The sequence below is a fragment of the Hemiscyllium ocellatum genome, chromosome 42 (genome assembly GCF_020745735.1).
Source record: "Hemiscyllium ocellatum isolate sHemOce1 chromosome 42, sHemOce1.pat.X.cur, whole genome shotgun sequence".
NCBI classification, from domain to species: Eukaryota; Metazoa; Chordata; class Chondrichthyes; order Orectolobiformes; family Hemiscylliidae; genus Hemiscyllium; species Hemiscyllium ocellatum.
In genome coordinates, this window is record NC_083442.1 from 23700340 (window position 1) to 23718659 (window position 18320).

Here is an 18320-nt window from a genome sequence, read left to right on the forward strand (position 1 = left end):
GATAAATATTGGTCTGGACATCAGGGAGAACTGCTTTGTTCTTCTTCATAAGAGTGCCCTGGGATCATTTACACACATCTGAGTAGACAGGCAGGTTCTGAGTAGACAGTGCAGCCCACCCACAGTATTGCACTGGAGCATCAACCTTCATTTCTCTGCCCAAGCCTGGAGTGGAACTTGATCTAGAAATCTACAACTCAGAGGCAAGAGTGCAGTCCACACATATACAGCTCAATCCTAAAAAAAATTAAATACTTTAATTACCTCATGAATACATAATTGGCTATGTGCAGACAAAGCTTTGGGCAAATATATACTAACTAACTTGCCGTGTTCCACAAAGGACCTCAGGCAACTCTCTCCACTGGACAAAGTCCATTATACAGTACTGAGTATCTTCTTTAAGGAAGGATTAAATGTGTTGAAAGCAGTTTGAAGGAGGTTTAAATTAGATTAGATTCCCTACAGTGTGGAAACAGGCCATTTGGCCCAACAAGTCCACACCAACCCTCTGAAGAGTAACCCACCCAGACCCATTTCCCCCTGACTACTGCACCTGGCCTGCGCACCTTTGGATTGTGGGAGGAAACCCACTCAGACACGGGGAGAATGTGCAAACTCCACACAGACAGTCGCCCAAGGCTGGAATCGAACCCAGGTCCCTGGTGCTGTGAGGCAGCAGTGCTAACCACTGTGCCACCGTGCCACCCTTTACTAGACTAATAGTAAAACAAGGGGGGTTATCTAGTGATGCAGTGATTATATGTGGATTAAAGGGCACCATTATACAAGTGTGGAGCAAGATTTGGAGTAATGAACTGTCACAACCAGATCAGGAGATTGAACCATTGTTGTTATACTCCAGATAGCCAGCGAACTACGTGACACAGATGTCACTGAAGTAGTAATCCAGAGGACCTGGGATAATGGATATCCATGATATATAAGGAAGCACAGCATTGCTCTTTCAGCTCCAATTGAAATCTTGGCCCACATTTTATTTAAATGTTATTGATAAACCTGGAATTAAAAATATTGACCATTAAATTATTGTTGACTATCATAAAACATCTTCCCTGATGTCCCTTCAGGCAGGAAATCTGCCTGGCCTGGCCCACACTGGACTCCAGACCCACCGAGATGTGCTTATCTCCGAAGCGCGAGAAAGCGAGGACTGCAGATGCTCTAGAGTCACAGTCGAAAAGAGTGGCGTTGGAAAAGCACAGCAGGTCAGGCAGCATTTGGGGGAGCAGGAGAGTTGACATTTCAGGCATACATTTCGGAAACATTCGGGCACTCCTAATGAAAGGCTTATGCCCAAAATGTCAACTTTCCTGCTCCTCAGTTGCTGCCTGACCTGCTGTGCTTTTCCAGCACCCCCCCCCCCCATTGAACAGTTTTATCTCTTCACTGCCTCCGATGGGGCCCAGTAAATTAGGAGCAGCAACAAATGCCAGTCTGCCAGCGAGATAAACATCCCATGAAAACAATTGAAAGAAACAACCCCACTTCACAGTTTCTTTTCAACATATGTGTAACACAACTCAGCAAGACTTTGACAACAAGACTAGAGATAACTCCCATTGATCAGCTCTAATTTATTTAAACAGAAAGATATGTGGATCCATGCTTCTAAGAGAAGGCAGAATCATTCATGTTAGTGGGACCTTTTGGGTTTGTTTACAACAATAGTGCATGAATAAAGTGTGTTTTGCTTCAAGCCTGGTAGTTTGACCAATTGAATTGCATCCGAATGTAACACCTGGCACTTGCCTTTTAAATAAGAAAGAAGAATTCAGGTCTGAGCTACCTCCTTGATGTGTTTTGAGGGACGGTTTGGTCTGGTGCATGACAATTCCAAAGACTCATGACTCTCTTGAAGAAAATAAATTTATCTGAAACGGGAGAGTATTTAAACAGAGAGTTCTAATTCTAGATTCTCACAGATGATGAAACATCTTATCTCCATTGACCCCCGTCAAAACTTCTCATGATCTTTCGGTCACCTGTTAAGTCACCTCTTATTCTTTCAAGCTCCATTAGTTACAAACTGATCCTGTAGAACTTTTCTTCAGTAGACAACCTGCCTTATTCTAGTATTAGTCGAGTAAACCGTTTCAACACATTTAATCTTTCCTGAAATAAGATAGCCAATACTATGTACAGGCCTATAGATGTAGAATCATCAATATTCTGTATAATTGAAGCATAACCTTCCCATCTTTGTATTCAATTCCATAAGCAGGAACATTCTCCTAATTACCTGTATCCTAATGTTTTGCCATTCATGTGTTAGGACACTCAGATCCCTCTGCATCTCAGAGTTTTGCAATCTCTCACTATTTAGATGATATACTTTTTTATTCTTTCCACCAGCATGGACAGCATTTCCCCACATTAAACGCCATGTGCCAGATATCTGCCCATTCACTGAACCTATCTATATACCTTTGTATATTCTCTTCACAACTTTCCGACCTGTCATTGCGTCATTAGTAAAACTTAGCAACTGTACCTTTGGTCAATTCATCCAGATCATTTGTAAAAGCTGCAGAAATGTTGAGGACCCAGGGTTGATTTCTGCAGCACACAGCTCTTACAGCTTGTCACCACGAAAATGACACATTTAGGCCAACTCATCATTTCCTCTCCATTAGCCAATCTTCCATCCACACTGATATGCAACCACCTACACCATGAGATTTTTGATTTCAAATTCCTTGGCATTTGCACATCATTGGCCGGACTTTAGCACTCATAGTCAATTCCTTAAGGAAGGTTATGGTGAGTTGTCCTCTTGAACTTCCTAAGTATGGACACCTACAGTGCAGTGAGGAAGGGAATTGCAGGATGTTAACTGAGCGACAATGAAGGAATGGCAATACAGTTCCAAGTCAGCAATAAGATGCCAATTAGTGTGACACCTGAACAAATGCCTTCTGGAAATCTAAGTGTGTCCCATCCACTCTTTGTCCACAGCACAGCTACTTCCTCAAAGAACTCCAACAAATTGGTTAAATACGATATCACTTTTCACAAAACCATGTTGACACTGCGCGGTTACTATAAACCTCTTTAAGCTCCTTCCTAAAATGTCATAACAATAATAGCTCCAGTTGTCTTCCCTATGACAGGTAAACTAACTGATCTCAGAGGAAGGCAACTGGTTGGTGTCAGTCAGAGGACACCCCTGGGCGAGAGGACAAAAGGAAAACTAACTCACACTTCCCTTCCTTCTCAGTCAGTATAAACATTTCCGATCAAAGCAAACAGCGTAAATGGAGTTAGCAGCACTTGTGCCAACCCTTTGCTCTGTACAGACATTCATGAAGGAAGAGAGAGACTTAAAAAAGACATGACGGGCAAAATTTTCCCCTGAGAAAGTGGTTCTCATGTGGAATGAACTTGCTGAGGAAGTGGTGAAGCAGTTACCACATTTAAAAGATATAGATAGGTACACAATTAGGAAAGGTTTGGAGGAGTATGGGCCAGGAGCAGGCAGGTGGGACTAATTTAGTTTGGGGATTATGTTTGACATGGACTGGTTGGAGCGAAGGGTTTTGGTTCGGTGCTGTATGAACTGTGGATAGCACTAGAAAACATCAAAGACTGGCTTAATCAGAACATCACTGGAAATATGTTGCTGGAAATGCGCAGAAGGTCAGGCAGCATCCAAGGAGCAGGAGAATCGACGTTTGGGGCATGAGTTCTTCTTCAGGAATGAGCCCTTAATCAGAACATCAACAAGGTCATCCACCGTTACCACAATTGGAAAGTTTGGAGGACTGTGCTTGCATGTACTCAGATGTCACCTCAAGTCTCACATATACCAAAAATTACCATCAGGCCCAACAGCAAATCAACATACAAGGTTTGAGCTAGGCCACATCTTAAGTATAGTGTTCAAGTTTGGTCTCCTTACCTGAGGAGGGATAGAGTTAGATTGGAAGCAGGGCTCACCAGATTGATTCCAGAGAATAGGGGGTTCTGTCTTATGAAGAGAGATTGAGCAGCTGAGGCCTCTGGTGTTTAGTAGAATGAGAGGAGATCTAAGTGATCCTAAAGGGATCACAGAAAGGATGTTTCCACATGTGGTATAATCTAGAATGAGAGGTCAGTTTTAGGATAAGGGATAGCAAATTTAAAACAGTGATGAGAAAATCTATGGAATTCACTTCTTCAGAGTGCAGTGGATGCTGGGACAATTTAAGGAGGAGACAGATTTTTAATTAGCAATGGGTTTAAAGGGAAGCAGAGTTGAAGCAGAGATAAGATCAACCATGATTATGAAGTCACCTGATGAAGGAGCTGCACTCCAAAAGCTTGCGATTTCAAAGAAACAAGTTGGACTATAACCTAGTGTTGTGTGACTCCTGACCGTACTAAATGAGAAGCAGGCTTGAAGGGCTGAATGGCCCAATCTCATGCGCTTACATTTCTATTCACTTCCTGCAAGACTGACAGATGTAACACCCAGAATAGAATACTGACGCAATCTAACAATGGTAACATAATCCTCACCCCCTTGATTCTCATTCTATTCTTGCAATTAAAGAAGTATTATCTACTTGAAAAACATCTATCAAACTTTAGTAGCTTGCAGATCAAGAAATAGATATTGCTTTTATACAACAAAGCCTTGCAAAAATGATGTGACAAGTTTTATCCTGCTACCATCTGGCAGCAAACAATCAAGAAGATTTTCAAAAGAGTCGCTCAAAGAGTTCCTTTTGTTAAAATTCCTGCTGGAGATGTCTAGGGAATGAAGAGTGGTTGAATGGAGAGACTATAAAAGGGACAATCTGAAAGCAAACAAACAACTGTCAGAGAGTCATAGAGATCTACAGCATTGCAACAGACCCTTCGGTCCAACCCGTCCATGCCACCCAGATATCCCAACCCAATCTAGTCCCACCTGCCTTCGCAATACTCCACTCTGGAGTGAAGGCTTTCTGCGGATACATTGTGAGCCTTTGACAGCCTCTTCAATCAGCCATATTCCTACTGCTACTGAATTCATTCGATCTCTGAGGTAATTCCAGGGAATAAATTGTTTGGTTCATTCAGGCTTTCTGTGCACATTGAATAAAATTAGCTTTATTGTCACATGTACTAAGAGGAGTGGAGTAAAAAGTTGATAATTTGCACGAGGTACCTTAGTACAGCTTCTTCAGCACAAGTTATAAACTCATAGTCATAGACATGTACAGCACGGAAACAGACCCTTCAGTCCAACTCGTCCATGCTGACCAGATATCCTAAACTAATCCAGCAATGTTTGCCAACACTTGGTCCTTATCCCTCAAAACCCTTCCTATTCATATACCCATCCAGATGCCTTTTAAATGTTATAATTGTACCAGCCTCTATCACTTCCTCTGGCAGCTCATTCCATACACGCACCACCTTCTACATGAGAAAGTTGCCCCTTGGGTTCCTTTTAAATTTCTTCGGAAAAACAATACAAAGAAATAAAATTTTTGAGAAGATTTATAGCTCAGGTTGATGATAAGTGGGTAACTTAGCTCACTGAGCTGGAAGGTTCATTTTCAGATGTTCGTCACCATACTAGGAAACATCATCAGTGACCGTGAGAGTCTCTGGTGAAGCGCTGGTGCTATGTCCGACCTCTCCATTTATAGGTATAGGTTTCTTAAAGTGGGTGATGTCATTTTCAGTTTCTTAGAGAATTCTTAGAAGCATGGCATTCTAACCAGAACTCCATCAATAAACACATCAATTTAGATCCTATCTACCTTGCCTTGAAAAAAATGACATCAGCCACGTTAAAAACCAAGACCTATAAATAGAGAGGCAGGACATATGACCAACGCTTCACCAGAGACTCTCACTGAGGATGTTACCTAGTCATGGTGATGAAACTTCTGAAAATGAACCTTCCAGCTCAGCGAGCTAACCTACATACTTAAAGAAATAAAATGTCCAGCATTGCAGATTGTAGGAATAAATTAGAAAATAGAGAAATGACAAGTTCAGAATAGTCCTTCCAACCCAGCCCACGCTGGCACCCAACCCCCAATTGGCACTGCCTCACCTCGAGGTTCACCAGCCTTTAGAGAACACTTTGGTGGCTTCGTGGATCATATGTAAGCATCTTAATCAGAAGGTTAAGTTAAAGTCCCACTCCAGTAACTTGAACACAGGTTCCCCCCTCCAAGGAAGCACTGGAGACAATGGACAGGAGATCAAACCCGGACTGCTCTCCTGAATCAACGCACAATATAGAAAACGTGCAGGTGGATTCTCCTGGAAAATCCCACAATCAATATGATACAAACAAGTCCTCTGACCATTACTGTATTGTCGCTTGCAATGTGGCATGGTGCAGTGATAAAAGATGCTGTATCAATGCACATCTTCCTTGCAGTGCAAGAACATAGCACCCCAGTATTCAACAGGAGCAGAACAAGAAAATCACTGCATGTCCCAACACTCCATGCCATGGAGGAGAATGGGGGAATAATGCTTCTTCAGCTCCCTGTCTTAAGGCTCATTCGCTTTAAATGGTTCTGTCTGAAAACAAGAGGTTTGTAAAAGGTGACATGTTGATATCAACCACTGGCATCATCTGTCACAGTAGAGTGGTTTAGTTCCATCAGCTCAGATCTTGGGTGATGACAGACAACGGTAAATATAAACGTCAGGCAGAATTCAAATCTGTCAGGATGCAATGAGTCAGGCACTGCGAAAGCAAGCCTGTGAGAAGGGAAAAAGAAGCTTGACAGTTGAAACATAAGAATTAGGAGCAGGAGCGGGCAATTCACTCGAGCCTCCTTCATTATTTAATACAATCACACTCATCCTCAAGCTCCAATTTGCTACCCTGTTCCCAGAAGCCTTTCCTGATGAAAGATGCTGTATCAATGCACATCTTTCTTGCAGTGCAAGAATATAGCACCCCAGTATTCTACAGGAGCAGAACAAGAAAATCACTGCATGTCCCAACACTCCATGCCATGGAGGAGAATCTGTCTGTCTCCTCCTCAAATTTATTCAGTGTCCCCAGCATTCACTGCACTATTACATATGTCCCCCTCCAACTCAGCGGTCTAGGCATCTTTCTATAATCTAGGAGAAAGTGAGGACTGCAGATGCTCAGTCGAGAGTGTGGTGCTGGAAAAGCACAGCAGGTCAGGCAGCAGGAGAATCGACGTTTCGGGCATGAGCTCATTCCTGATGAAGGGCTTATGCCCGAAACGAGAATTCTCCTGCTCCTCGGGCTGCGCTTTTCCAACACCACACTCTCGACATCTTTCCATATCTTACTTTGATTAAGTCAACCGAATGAAAAACTTCAATTGACTAATTAAAAGGCGCTTAAAGAGGCAATCTTCAAAGGAAATCTAATAAATTAAACTCAAATTATGGTCCCAGGTTGATGACATGCTCCAGACTCTAGAAAGTCTAAATAAACATGCAAATGAATGAGTTATGTCAAATCAGAAGTTACTATTCATAACAAAAAAAAATTAAGGCAAATTTAAATTAAAATTTGGCCAGAACTGATGCACTCTATACCGCTCCCCCAGAAACACCATCCCCCACAGTGCCAGAACATCCCCACCCCTGACCTCAGCCCCAGCACTGCCCCTACCGATGCTAATAGGACACAGGCAGCTTCAGGCCTGTCACTGGACACTTAGTGGCCCCTCCTCAGAGGCATTGGGAGTGGGTTTACACATGGAAGGGAGCCAAGCAGTTAAATATAATGACCCTGTCCACAGTTTGCTGCCTGGATCTGTATGTAGAGACACAGACACACAGAACATTGAGCAGGAGATAAAGTGAGGGCGATCAGAGGTGCCCCCGGTTCCCACCTCTGTACGGGAGCTCAGGACTTCCCTTGGGCCGGTGAATTACTACGGAAAGTTCATACGTAACCCTGGCCTCCATCCTGGCACCTTTGCGACAACTCCTAAAAGGGTCAGCATTGGTGATGGTCGTGTCACCAAGCTCTAGCTTTCAGGGAAGTGAAGAACCAGCTATTATCCTCTAAGGTGTTGGCACATTGTGACTCCAAGCGAGATCTGATATTCTCCTGTGATGCCTCCCGATTAGCTCATTGGTCATCCAATGGATAGGAATGCCCAATGGTGTATGCATCCAGGATTTTGGCCAATGCAGAGTGTTAATATGCCCAGATAGAGAAGGAAGGCTTGGACGTCATATTTGGAGTCAGGAAGTTCCACCAATATCTTTCCAGATAGAACCTCGTAATAACAACAGGCCATAATCTCCTGCTGGGTCTACTTAAAGAGGATAAGGCAGTGCCACCCATAGCTTCAGTCTGAATTCAGTGGTGGGCTTGAATACTAAGTGCGCATAATTACAAATTGGAACACAGTCCAGGAGGCCCAGTAGTGAATGCAGATGTATTAAGCTGCCTCCCACTGGCAGTTTGTTTTTGATGAGAGGACCACCCCTGATGTAACTATTGGGCTGGCTCCAACAGAATTGTTAATGGGGAGAAAACTCCGCACCAAGTTAAATCTGATCTTCCCAGATCGGGGGGGGGGAATGGTGATGGTAGTGGTAGAATGGGGGAGGAGGGGGTGGTCCACAGCACAAGGAATGCCAATGCCGGACTCAAGACTAAGCGAGAGAGGCATTTTACATCAGGGGATGAAGTTTGATGTCAGAACCACAGTCATGGTACTGCATGGATAAGAGACATGGTCAACGCAAGGTTAGGTTCAGTGACGTATAAAGTTCTGGTTGGTGTGACAGTCCTGAACAAGCATGTGGACTGTATGAAAGCTACAAAGGTGCAAACGGCCTGGGCACAAAGCGCACCCAGTTCCACGACAGCCTTTCCGACTGTTCTGGAACCCGTGGCTTCTCCCTCTTGGTCAAGCTTTGAAATCCCTCGGAATCAGAGATGGACACAGTGGATATCACGGCCTTGATGCCCTTGCTGCCTGAAGAGAAGAATTAATTTCTTCCTGGTGGAAGAGGTGAGCTACCCACTGCCCGTGTTGGAGGCAGGATTGGAGGAACCTGACCCAGTACTAAAACAGCCCAGGAGGAGCTAAAAGAAAAAGATCCAGCCCTTGTCCTCAGACTCAGAGAGAGAGGGAGGTAGTGATCGTCAAAAGGTCAGCCACGTGGATCTCATGGATTATAAGTTGCCTGATTGGGGCTTTTAACCTGGTCACACAGTAGTAAAGCACAGAAGCAAACCCTTGCGTCCAACTCACTTATGCCAACTAGATATCCCATATCAATCTAGTCCCATCTGCCAGGTCAGTCAGAGAGCCCTGGCTGACAGATGTAAACAGGAATGTCAGAGGTTCTATCCACTCAGAGCTGGCTGTGAGGAAACTGGATCAGTCTTGAGGACGTTAGCCATGTAAAGAAAGAGTAACTTGGTGACGGGATACTGGCCTCTATGGAGTTACTTCAATGGCCTCAACTGTTTTCAGTGGCAGAGAATTCCACAGACTCACTACTCCCTGGGTGTAAAAAAAATTAGACTGTTACCCATAATTCTGTGTGTTACGTATTGGGTACGTAAAGCTGGTCAGGTAACCCGGGGCGGAGCTTGGGGTCAGCCTAGAACCAGCTGTGGAGGTATGAACATGTTCAGATTTACTATTTGCCTATCTTACGGTTCATTCCTAGCTTCAAAGGGAGCACCAACAAAACGCTGGACTTCTCTGTCATTGGGGATATCTTTCCTGTCTTTACCCTGACTAGTCCTGTTGGAATTTTATAGGTTCTTGATTAGATTAGATTGCCCACAATGTGGAAACAAGCCCTTCGGCCCAACAAGTCCATACTGACCCGCCAAAGCGCAATCCAGCCAAATCCGTTCCCCTACATCTACCCCTTCACCTCACGCTATGGACAATTTAGCATGGCCAATTCACCTGACTTGCACATTTTTGGACTGTGGGAGGAAACCAGAGCACACGGAGGAAACCCACACAGACATGGGGAGAATGTGCAACTCCACACAGTCAGTTGCCCTAGGTGGGAATTGAACCCGGGTCTCTGGCGCTGTGAGGCAGCAGTGCTAATCATTGTGCCACCGTGCCACCCACTATAGGATCTCCTCCCTGACTCCATGTTATTCTTCTAAACTCCAGTGAATATCGTCCTAGCCAATCCAGTCTCTCAGATTACAGCTCGACCCAATAACAGAACCATTAGGAGGTTCGCCAAGACTGTCTACCAACCCTGCAGCAGATGACCAGTGTGGTGCTAACGTGCAGTCAGAAATTAAGCAGTAGCTCTGTCAAAAAGTGCAAGCTGTTGGGGGCGGGGAGAGGGGTGGCTGCAGTATTGAGAAACGCATGGAACACGGACTGTCTGGGCTGTAGACAATCCAAGCAGAGTTAGAATCTGTGATCCACCAGGGCCTCCTATTGCAATGGAATACTGTGCACAACAAACATATATATGTCATATCCCAAGTATTTCGTTATATGTGCTCATGGTGCTGGTCAATGCCCTTTAACTGTGCATCCTTGACGATACAATTAATGTCCCATTAACAGGGATGCCTGGGAAAGAGTTTGCATTCAGCTCTCGAACACGATTAGAGTGACCACTAAGCTGCCAACTTGCTTGGGGAACTAGATCAACAACCAAGACGGAACGGTTCAGGGCATGGTTCTGCAGCAGATTTCACAATATTTCCTCGCACTATTTACTATCAGCCATGCACCAGTTGGTAGCACTCCCATCTGAGTCACAATGATCCTGCATTCAGATCCCACTCCAGAGGCTCAGAACAAAATTCAAGGCAGATATTTCGAGTATTAACGAGGGAGGTGCTGCAGGGTTTCAGGTGCTACCCTTCAAAAACGACCTGCTGACAGCTGGATGATAAAGATCCCATGGCACTCCTTCAGAGAAGACCAGGTGGAACATGGGCCGAATGGCCTAATTCTGCTCCTATATCTTATGATTTCCTGGCCCATATCTACCTCTGAATAAACATCACAAGAACAGATCATTACCACATTGCTATTCATGCGAGATCACTGTGTGTAATCTGGTTGCTGCTTTGTCTACGTAGCCACAGAGTCAGACAGCACAGAAACAGACCCTGCAGTCCAACTAGCCCATGCTGACCATAATCCCAAAGCAAACTAGTCCCACCTGTCTGCACATGGCTCGTACCACCTCCCCCCCCACCACCACCCGTTTCTTATTCATCAACTTATCCAAGTATCTTTTAAATGTTGTCACTGTACTCCTATCCACCACTTCCTCTGTAAGTTCATTCCACATACGAACCACTCTCTGTGTAAAAGAATTACCCCTTGTGTCCTCTTTAAACCTTTTTCCTTTCATCTTAAAAATATGCCCATTAGTTTTGAACTCCCCTGTGTTGGCAGCTTAGTGGTCACTCTAATCGTGTTCGAGAGCTGAATGCAAACTCTTTCCCAGGCATCCCTGTTAATGGGACATTAATTGTATCGTCAAGGGAAAAGACCCCTGTGATTTACTGTATCTATGCACCTCATGATTTTATAAACCTCTATTCGTTCACCCGTCAACCTCCTACATTTCCATGAGAAAACGTCCCAGTCATTCCAGTCAATTTTTAGATCTTAAACCCTCCATTCCCGGTAACATCCTGGTAAATCGTTTGTGAACCCTCTCAGGTTTAATAACATCTTTCCTACAACAGGGCGACACTGTACTCCAGAAGAGGCCTCATTTACATCTTGTACAACCTCAACACGACGTCCCAACTCCTATACTCAAAGGTCTGAACAATGAAGGCAAGTGTGTTGAACACCTTCTTAACCACACTGTCTCCATGATGCAAAATTTCAAAGAATTATGTATTGGAACCCCTAGATCTCTCTGTCCTACACCACCACCCAGGGCTCGACTCTTCATTGTATAAGCCCTGTCATTGTTTATTTTACCAAAACACAATATATCACATTTATCCAAATTGAATTGCATCTGCTAATCCTCAGCCTACTGACCCAACTGATCATTACAATAATGGTGGTACTTCATTTGCTGTCAAACACTTTTGAGATATCCAGTGGTTATAAAAGGTGATTTTTTTTTAAATGCAGGGATTATTTTACTATTTGAAGGAAGAGGCTAGCCTTAAATTGGACCTATCAGCTTCATAACGGCCTTTGGTCCCGTGTCCAATTGAGAAACAGAAACCTGCACATCACTACTCAAAAACAAACTCTATCTCATTGCAGACTGTGTGACAAAGTTTGATCTAAATCCAGGAGCTGCGACAAGTGCTTGCAAAGAGACATCCCCTTTGCAATCTGGCTTTGGAAACATCTTCTGACTCCTTAACTTCGATAACAAGTAGAAGTCTGCTGGGTGAGTGAAACAAGCCCAGAACAGAGTTGCGTACCTTGCCAAACACTTCTCTTCCGCTGCACATCGTAGGGAATACAAGTGAGACCTCTGCACGTACGTGGATGCTTGGACGTAGTGGGGATCCGGTACCAAGTCAGGCAAACCTGAATGAAACAGGGGAGGAAAAGGAAAAAGAAACTGTCATACATCGCTGAACAAAGTTCATCTTCATGGCCAACACATGGCTTTGCACACTGGAGGCCCAGGGCAGATCATTTTCTTAAACGTGGAGTCTTCTAATCCAAATGGGTCGAAGAGTGGAATTTCTATCTGGGTAAATAATAAAATGCTGCAGAAACTCAGCAGACCTGGTGCCAATCATAAAGAGAGAAACAGAGTTCATGTTTTTTTGAGAGCAACACAGCCTTTCTTCAGTTCTTCCACTGTCTTATCTTTTCTCCCCATAAAATAAATGTTTCCTCCATATTTGACCGCACAGTTATCCTTTCAGGTAGCCCACATAGATTTTCCCACGTCAGGTACGGGAGGTCATAGAGTCATAGAGTCATAGAAATGTACAGCATGGAAACAGACCCTTCGGTCCAACCCATCCACGCCAACCAGATATCCCAACCCAATCTAGTCCCACCTGCCGGCACCCAGCCCATATCCCTCCAAACGCTTCCTATTCATATACCCATCCAGATGCCTCTTAAATGTTGCAATTGCACCAGCCTCCACCACTTCCTCTGGCAGCTCATTCCATACACATACCACCCTCTGCGTGAAAAAGTTGCCCCTTAGGTCTCTTTTATATCTTTCCCCTCTCACCCTAAACCTATGCCCTCTAGTTCTGGACTCCCCGACCTCAGGGAAAAGACTTTGCCTATTTACGCTATCCATGCCCCTCATAATTTTGTAAACCTCTAAAAGGTCACCCCTCAGCCTCCAACGCTCCAGGGAAAACAGCCCCAGCCTGTTCAGCCCCTTCTTAAAGGTTGCCCCAAAAGTTACAGAGTCCGAGGATCTTACCAAATTCCGAGCAAGGGCAGTTCTCTGGGATTGTGTCAAAATATGCTGGAGGGGACAAATCCTCAGGCACTTGCCAATAAATACCAACTGCGCTCACAGGAATTAATACGAGGAGCGAGGAATCCAGAAAATGCTGACAATGGCAAGGGTTGCCCCTGGAAATCACCAACATTTGCCCATTATTATCATGCCAATAAGTGCAGGGCACTGGTGTGAGGCCAGTGTATGCCTAAATGTATGCTGTGAATGTCCACCACCGCCAAGAAAAAAGATGGCTGGTCGATATTTCCCATGCTGCCTATAACCTGCTGAAACAATCTTACTTCTATCAAGTCATGTTGAGAAATCTCAACCCAAAATAACTAGCACCATCCATTAACTACCTGTCACTTCAACCCTCTCTCATCCAACCAACTGTGTATTCAGGAAATCACCATCTTCTCTTTCCCTCTCCTGTTTCATGTTGCGATATCACAGTGGGGGTCACAGATACCATCCTCAGGTTCTTAATGTCTTCTGTCAGCCTCAAATTACAGTCAATTTAGTGATGCCTGTGGTCGGGTTAGAGTAGATAGGGAAGAACAGTTCCCATGCGTGAAAAGAGTCAAGGACCTGACAGTTTTAAAGTGTTTTACAAAAGAAGCAACTGCAAAGTGCAAAACCACCTTAACATGCAGCGAGTGTGGAGGATACTAAATGCACTGCCTGGAACTGTGCTGAGGTAGGTTCAATAGAGCCTTTCAAGAGGGTTTTAGTTGGTTGTTTAAATAGAATAGAATCCCTACAGTGTGGAAGTAGGCCCTTCGGACCAACAAGTCCATACTGACCCTCCAAAGAGTATCCCACCCTAACCCATTCCCTACCCTTTTACTCTACATTTACCCCTGACTAATGCACCTAACACTATGGGCAATTTAGAACAGCCAGTCCACCTGACCTGCACATCTTTGGACAGGGGGAGGAAACCAGAGCACCGGGAGGAAACCCACACAGACACGGGGAGAATGTGCAAACTCCGCACAGACAGTCACCTGAGGCTGGAATTGAACTCGGGGCCCTGGGGCTGTGAGGCAGCAGTGCTAACCACTGGAAATAGAGTCAATGTGTGGGGTCATGGGGAAAAGGCAGGAGGTAGGCACAAATTTGATTGCTCAGATAGCCAGTGCTGTCACAGTAGGCTGAATGGTCTCCTTCAGTTTTTGGGGACATCAGACAATTATAGGAGGGAGATGGGGGGGAAAGAGGGTTGCAATGGTGGATTTAGATAAGAAAAAGAGTTGAAGGCAGTCCAAATCTAGAGGGCTTAGGTTTAAGGTGAGAGGGGAAAGGTTTAAAAGGGACCTAAGGGCAACATTTACACGCAGAAGGTGGTGCATGTATGGAATGAGCTGCCAGAGGAAGTGGTGGAGATTTATAAAACTATAACCTTTAAAAGGCATCTGGATGGGTATATGAATAGGAAGGGTTTGGAGAGATATGGGCCAGGTGTAGGCAGGTGGCACTAAACTGGGTTTGGGATATCTGGCCGGCATGGACGGGTTGGACGGAAGGGTCTGTTTCTGTGCTGTACATCTCTATGACTCTCATAAGCCATTGGGACAGTGGTGGTTTTAACATCTCAGAGGACACTTGCTGAGCAGTACCTTAGACTATTCACTTGGACTATGAACTCAAAACCAATAGTGGTGCTCAACTCCGGATTCATGAGGAATTCAGCAATTTCTCTGAGCAGAGCTTACACAGGAATGAGAGATGGACCATGGGTCTGGAATTTGATTGCTCCAACCGTTCTCTTGAATACTCGTCTGCTTGAAGTCAAGCCAGGTTTATATTTTCCAAATGTGAAGTGGATGCCCAGTGTTTATCAGGAATTGAGAACTATTGATGTATAAAAAAATGAATGGCCTAAATGTTTACATATCCTTCAAAGTATTTACAGTACATGAAGCAAGCAAGGCGGATGTAACTTGTGTCGTTTTGTTAGTGTTTCATGGCCCTAGTTGCATGTATTTCCTCCTTAAATAAACAGTTTGGCCATAAAATAGTTTCAAGCTCTAAAACGGTCCAAATACTTAAAGTAAAACCTCATAGAGGGAGTTCGTTCACTAACCCTAAGCAATGACAAAGTCTTACAATGTGCCACAAAGTGATACTACAGCAAACGGAGGAAGGGTTAAAAATTACAATGCCTCTCACTTTGGAACTTTTTTTTATTAGCGAAGATCTCGACCTCACTGGGCTAATGATTCAGAGGCCTCAGCTAATGGGATTCAAATGGCAGCTGGTCTGACTTAAATTCATTTCATAAATCAGGAATGCAAGGCTAGAGTCAGTTATGGTGATGATGAATCTATCATCAATTGTTGTAAAAACCCATCTGGGTCACCAGGGAAGGAAGTCTGTTGTCCCCACCTGCTCCGGCCTAAGTGTGACTCCAGACTCCCAGCAACATGGTTGACTCTTCCTTACCTTCAGAAGTGACTGAGCAAGCCACTAAATTCAAGGACAATTCAGGATGAGGGGAAAAAAAACCCGGCCCCACGTCCTATGGGGCAGCATGGTGGCTCAGTGGTTAGCATTGCTGACTCACAGCACCAGGAACCTGGGTTCGATCCCCACCTTGGGCGACTGTCTGTGTGGAGTTTGCACATTCTCCCCGTGTCTGCGTGGGTTTCCTCCGGGTGCTCCAGTTTCCTCACACAGTCACAAAGATGTGCAGGTCAGGTGAATTGGCCATGCTAAATTGCCCACAATGTTAGTTCATTAATCAGGGGTAAATGAAGAGGAGCGGGTCTGGATGGGTTACTCTTCGGAGGGTCGGTGTGGACTTGTTGGGCCAAAGGGCCTATTCCCATACTGTAGGGAATGTAATCTAATCTATGCGAGGATGAAAAAAATGTTGAACATCAAAAGGGAGCACTAAGCTAAATGAAGCCACTCACAGTGAGTTGTACATTTATCAGGGTCCCGGTCAGCTTCCTTATGTCCTACCCCCTCAATGGAGATATGGCAATGAGAGGATACTCTCGAGGAGGTGAAAGAGGATTTAGAGTCATAGAGTTGTACAGCACAGAAACAGATCATTCAGTCCAACCCCTCCAAGATGATCAGATATCCTAACCTAATCTCATCCCATTTGCCAGCACTTGGCCCATTCCCCCAAATCCTACCTATTCATATACCCCTCAGATGCCTTTTAAATGTTGCAATTGTACCAGCCTCCACCACTTCCTCTGGTAGCCCATTCCACACATGCAACACTCTCTGTGTGAAAACGTTGCCACTTAGGTCCCTTTTAAATCTTTCACCTCTCATCCTAAACCTCTGCCCTCTAGTTCTGGACTCCCCCATCCCAGGGAAAAGGCTTTGGCTAATCACCCTATCCATGCCCCCTCACGATTTTATGAACTTCTACAAAATCACGCCTCAGACTCTGATGCTACAGGGAAAACAGCTCCAGCCTACTCAGCCTCTCGCTATAGCTCACATCCTCCAACCCCAATGTCATCTTTGTAAATCTTTTCTGAACCCTTTCAAGTTTCACAACTTCTTTCCGATGGTAAGGAGACCAGAATTGTACGCAGCATTCCAAAAGGTGCCTAACTAATGTTCTGTACAGTCGCAACATGACATCCCAACTCCTATATTTGATGCACTGACCAATAAAGACAAGCAGATCAAACACCTTCTTCACTATCCTGTCTACCTGTGACTCTATCTTCAATGATCAATGAACCTGCATTCTAATGTCTCTGTTTCTCTCCAATTTTCTTCGGAAAGCTGAACCACAAAAATTCAAGAAGCCATTGGTGCTAACCATCCGCTCTGTTCCATGGTCAAGCAGTCACTCTTCATAGCTTCCTCTTTTCCTATACCTAGTTGTGTCTAAAGTGCTGAGGTAAGTTATTCATAACACTACATCCCTCAGGATAGGGGCCCCATTAACCATGGTGGAGGGGAAACAGCCATTAGCAAGTGCTCAAATCCAACCAGGGTATGTGATGAAAATGAATTGAATACGTCTGATAATCCGAAAATGGTGGACACTTCCAGATTGTTACAAAATCACAACTGATTCTCTAATGTCCTTCACTATAGAGTCGCTGTCATTCTACCTGAATGGTTCATCCTCGATATCTTCAGGGTAACCAGACAGATCACAACAACTATCCTCAACACTACTGTCCACAGCCCAAGAATACAAAGGGTCAGATATTTAATCCAGCTCCTGCTGTTTACCAGGTTAGGACAATGTTTTGTCAGGGAGACAATTATCATCGCTGCAAATTCCTCCCAGCCGACTAAAAACGAAACTGCAAACAAACTCCGCTCTGTTGCAAGATTTAACAGAAGGAGATTTGTTTGCATTCTACCCATGAATTCGAAAGAATGATCTTCAGATTCGAGAGGATACATAGGGTGAGACACATTCCCTAAAGATTCTCCTTTGGGTTGATGGGGAGGTACCAGAAAACAGCACAGGGATTTCACTGTCAAACGAATGATGGGTGAATGGAAAAATTCATCCTTATTTTTTAGCGTGAGCTGCAGTTGAAAGAAAAATGTTACATTTCTGTGGTAGCCCACATATTTCATAGTTAAATTAATTTCAACTTTATTCATTGTTACAGTGTAGCGTCAACGGATGAGAGCAGACACTGGTGTAGGACCAGGAAAATGTTCTGGGGAACAGGGGATTCAATCCCACTACAGCATCTGATGGACTTTGGATTTGATTGCCCTAGAATTTAAAGCTAGTCTAAGTAATAATGGCCATGAAACAGTAGCTGTTTGCCAGAAAACCCCATCTGTTTCACTAATAGGGAAGGAAATCTGCCATTCTTACCTAGTCTGGCCGAGATATGCCTCCTGATCTACAGCTCTGTGGTTGACTCTTGACAATCTTCTGAAATGGCCTAGCATTTCACTCAGCATCAAGAGATGGACAACAAATGCTTGACTTGTTCACATCATAT

The 18320-nt window shown here is 44.4% G+C and overlaps 1 protein-coding gene across 1 annotated transcript in view; it reads right to left on the reverse strand.

Annotated features, from left to right (window-relative positions):
- loxl1 (lysyl oxidase-like 1) overlaps positions 1 to 18320 on the reverse strand; it is an 88054-nt gene that overhangs the window by 38189 nt on the left and 31545 nt on the right. Inside the window, exon 2 of the mRNA XM_060853955.1 lies at positions 12368 to 12476. Coding sequence (XP_060709938.1) covers positions 12368 to 12476 — 109 coding nt within the window. The remainder of the gene's footprint in view (positions 1 to 12367; positions 12477 to 18320) is intronic.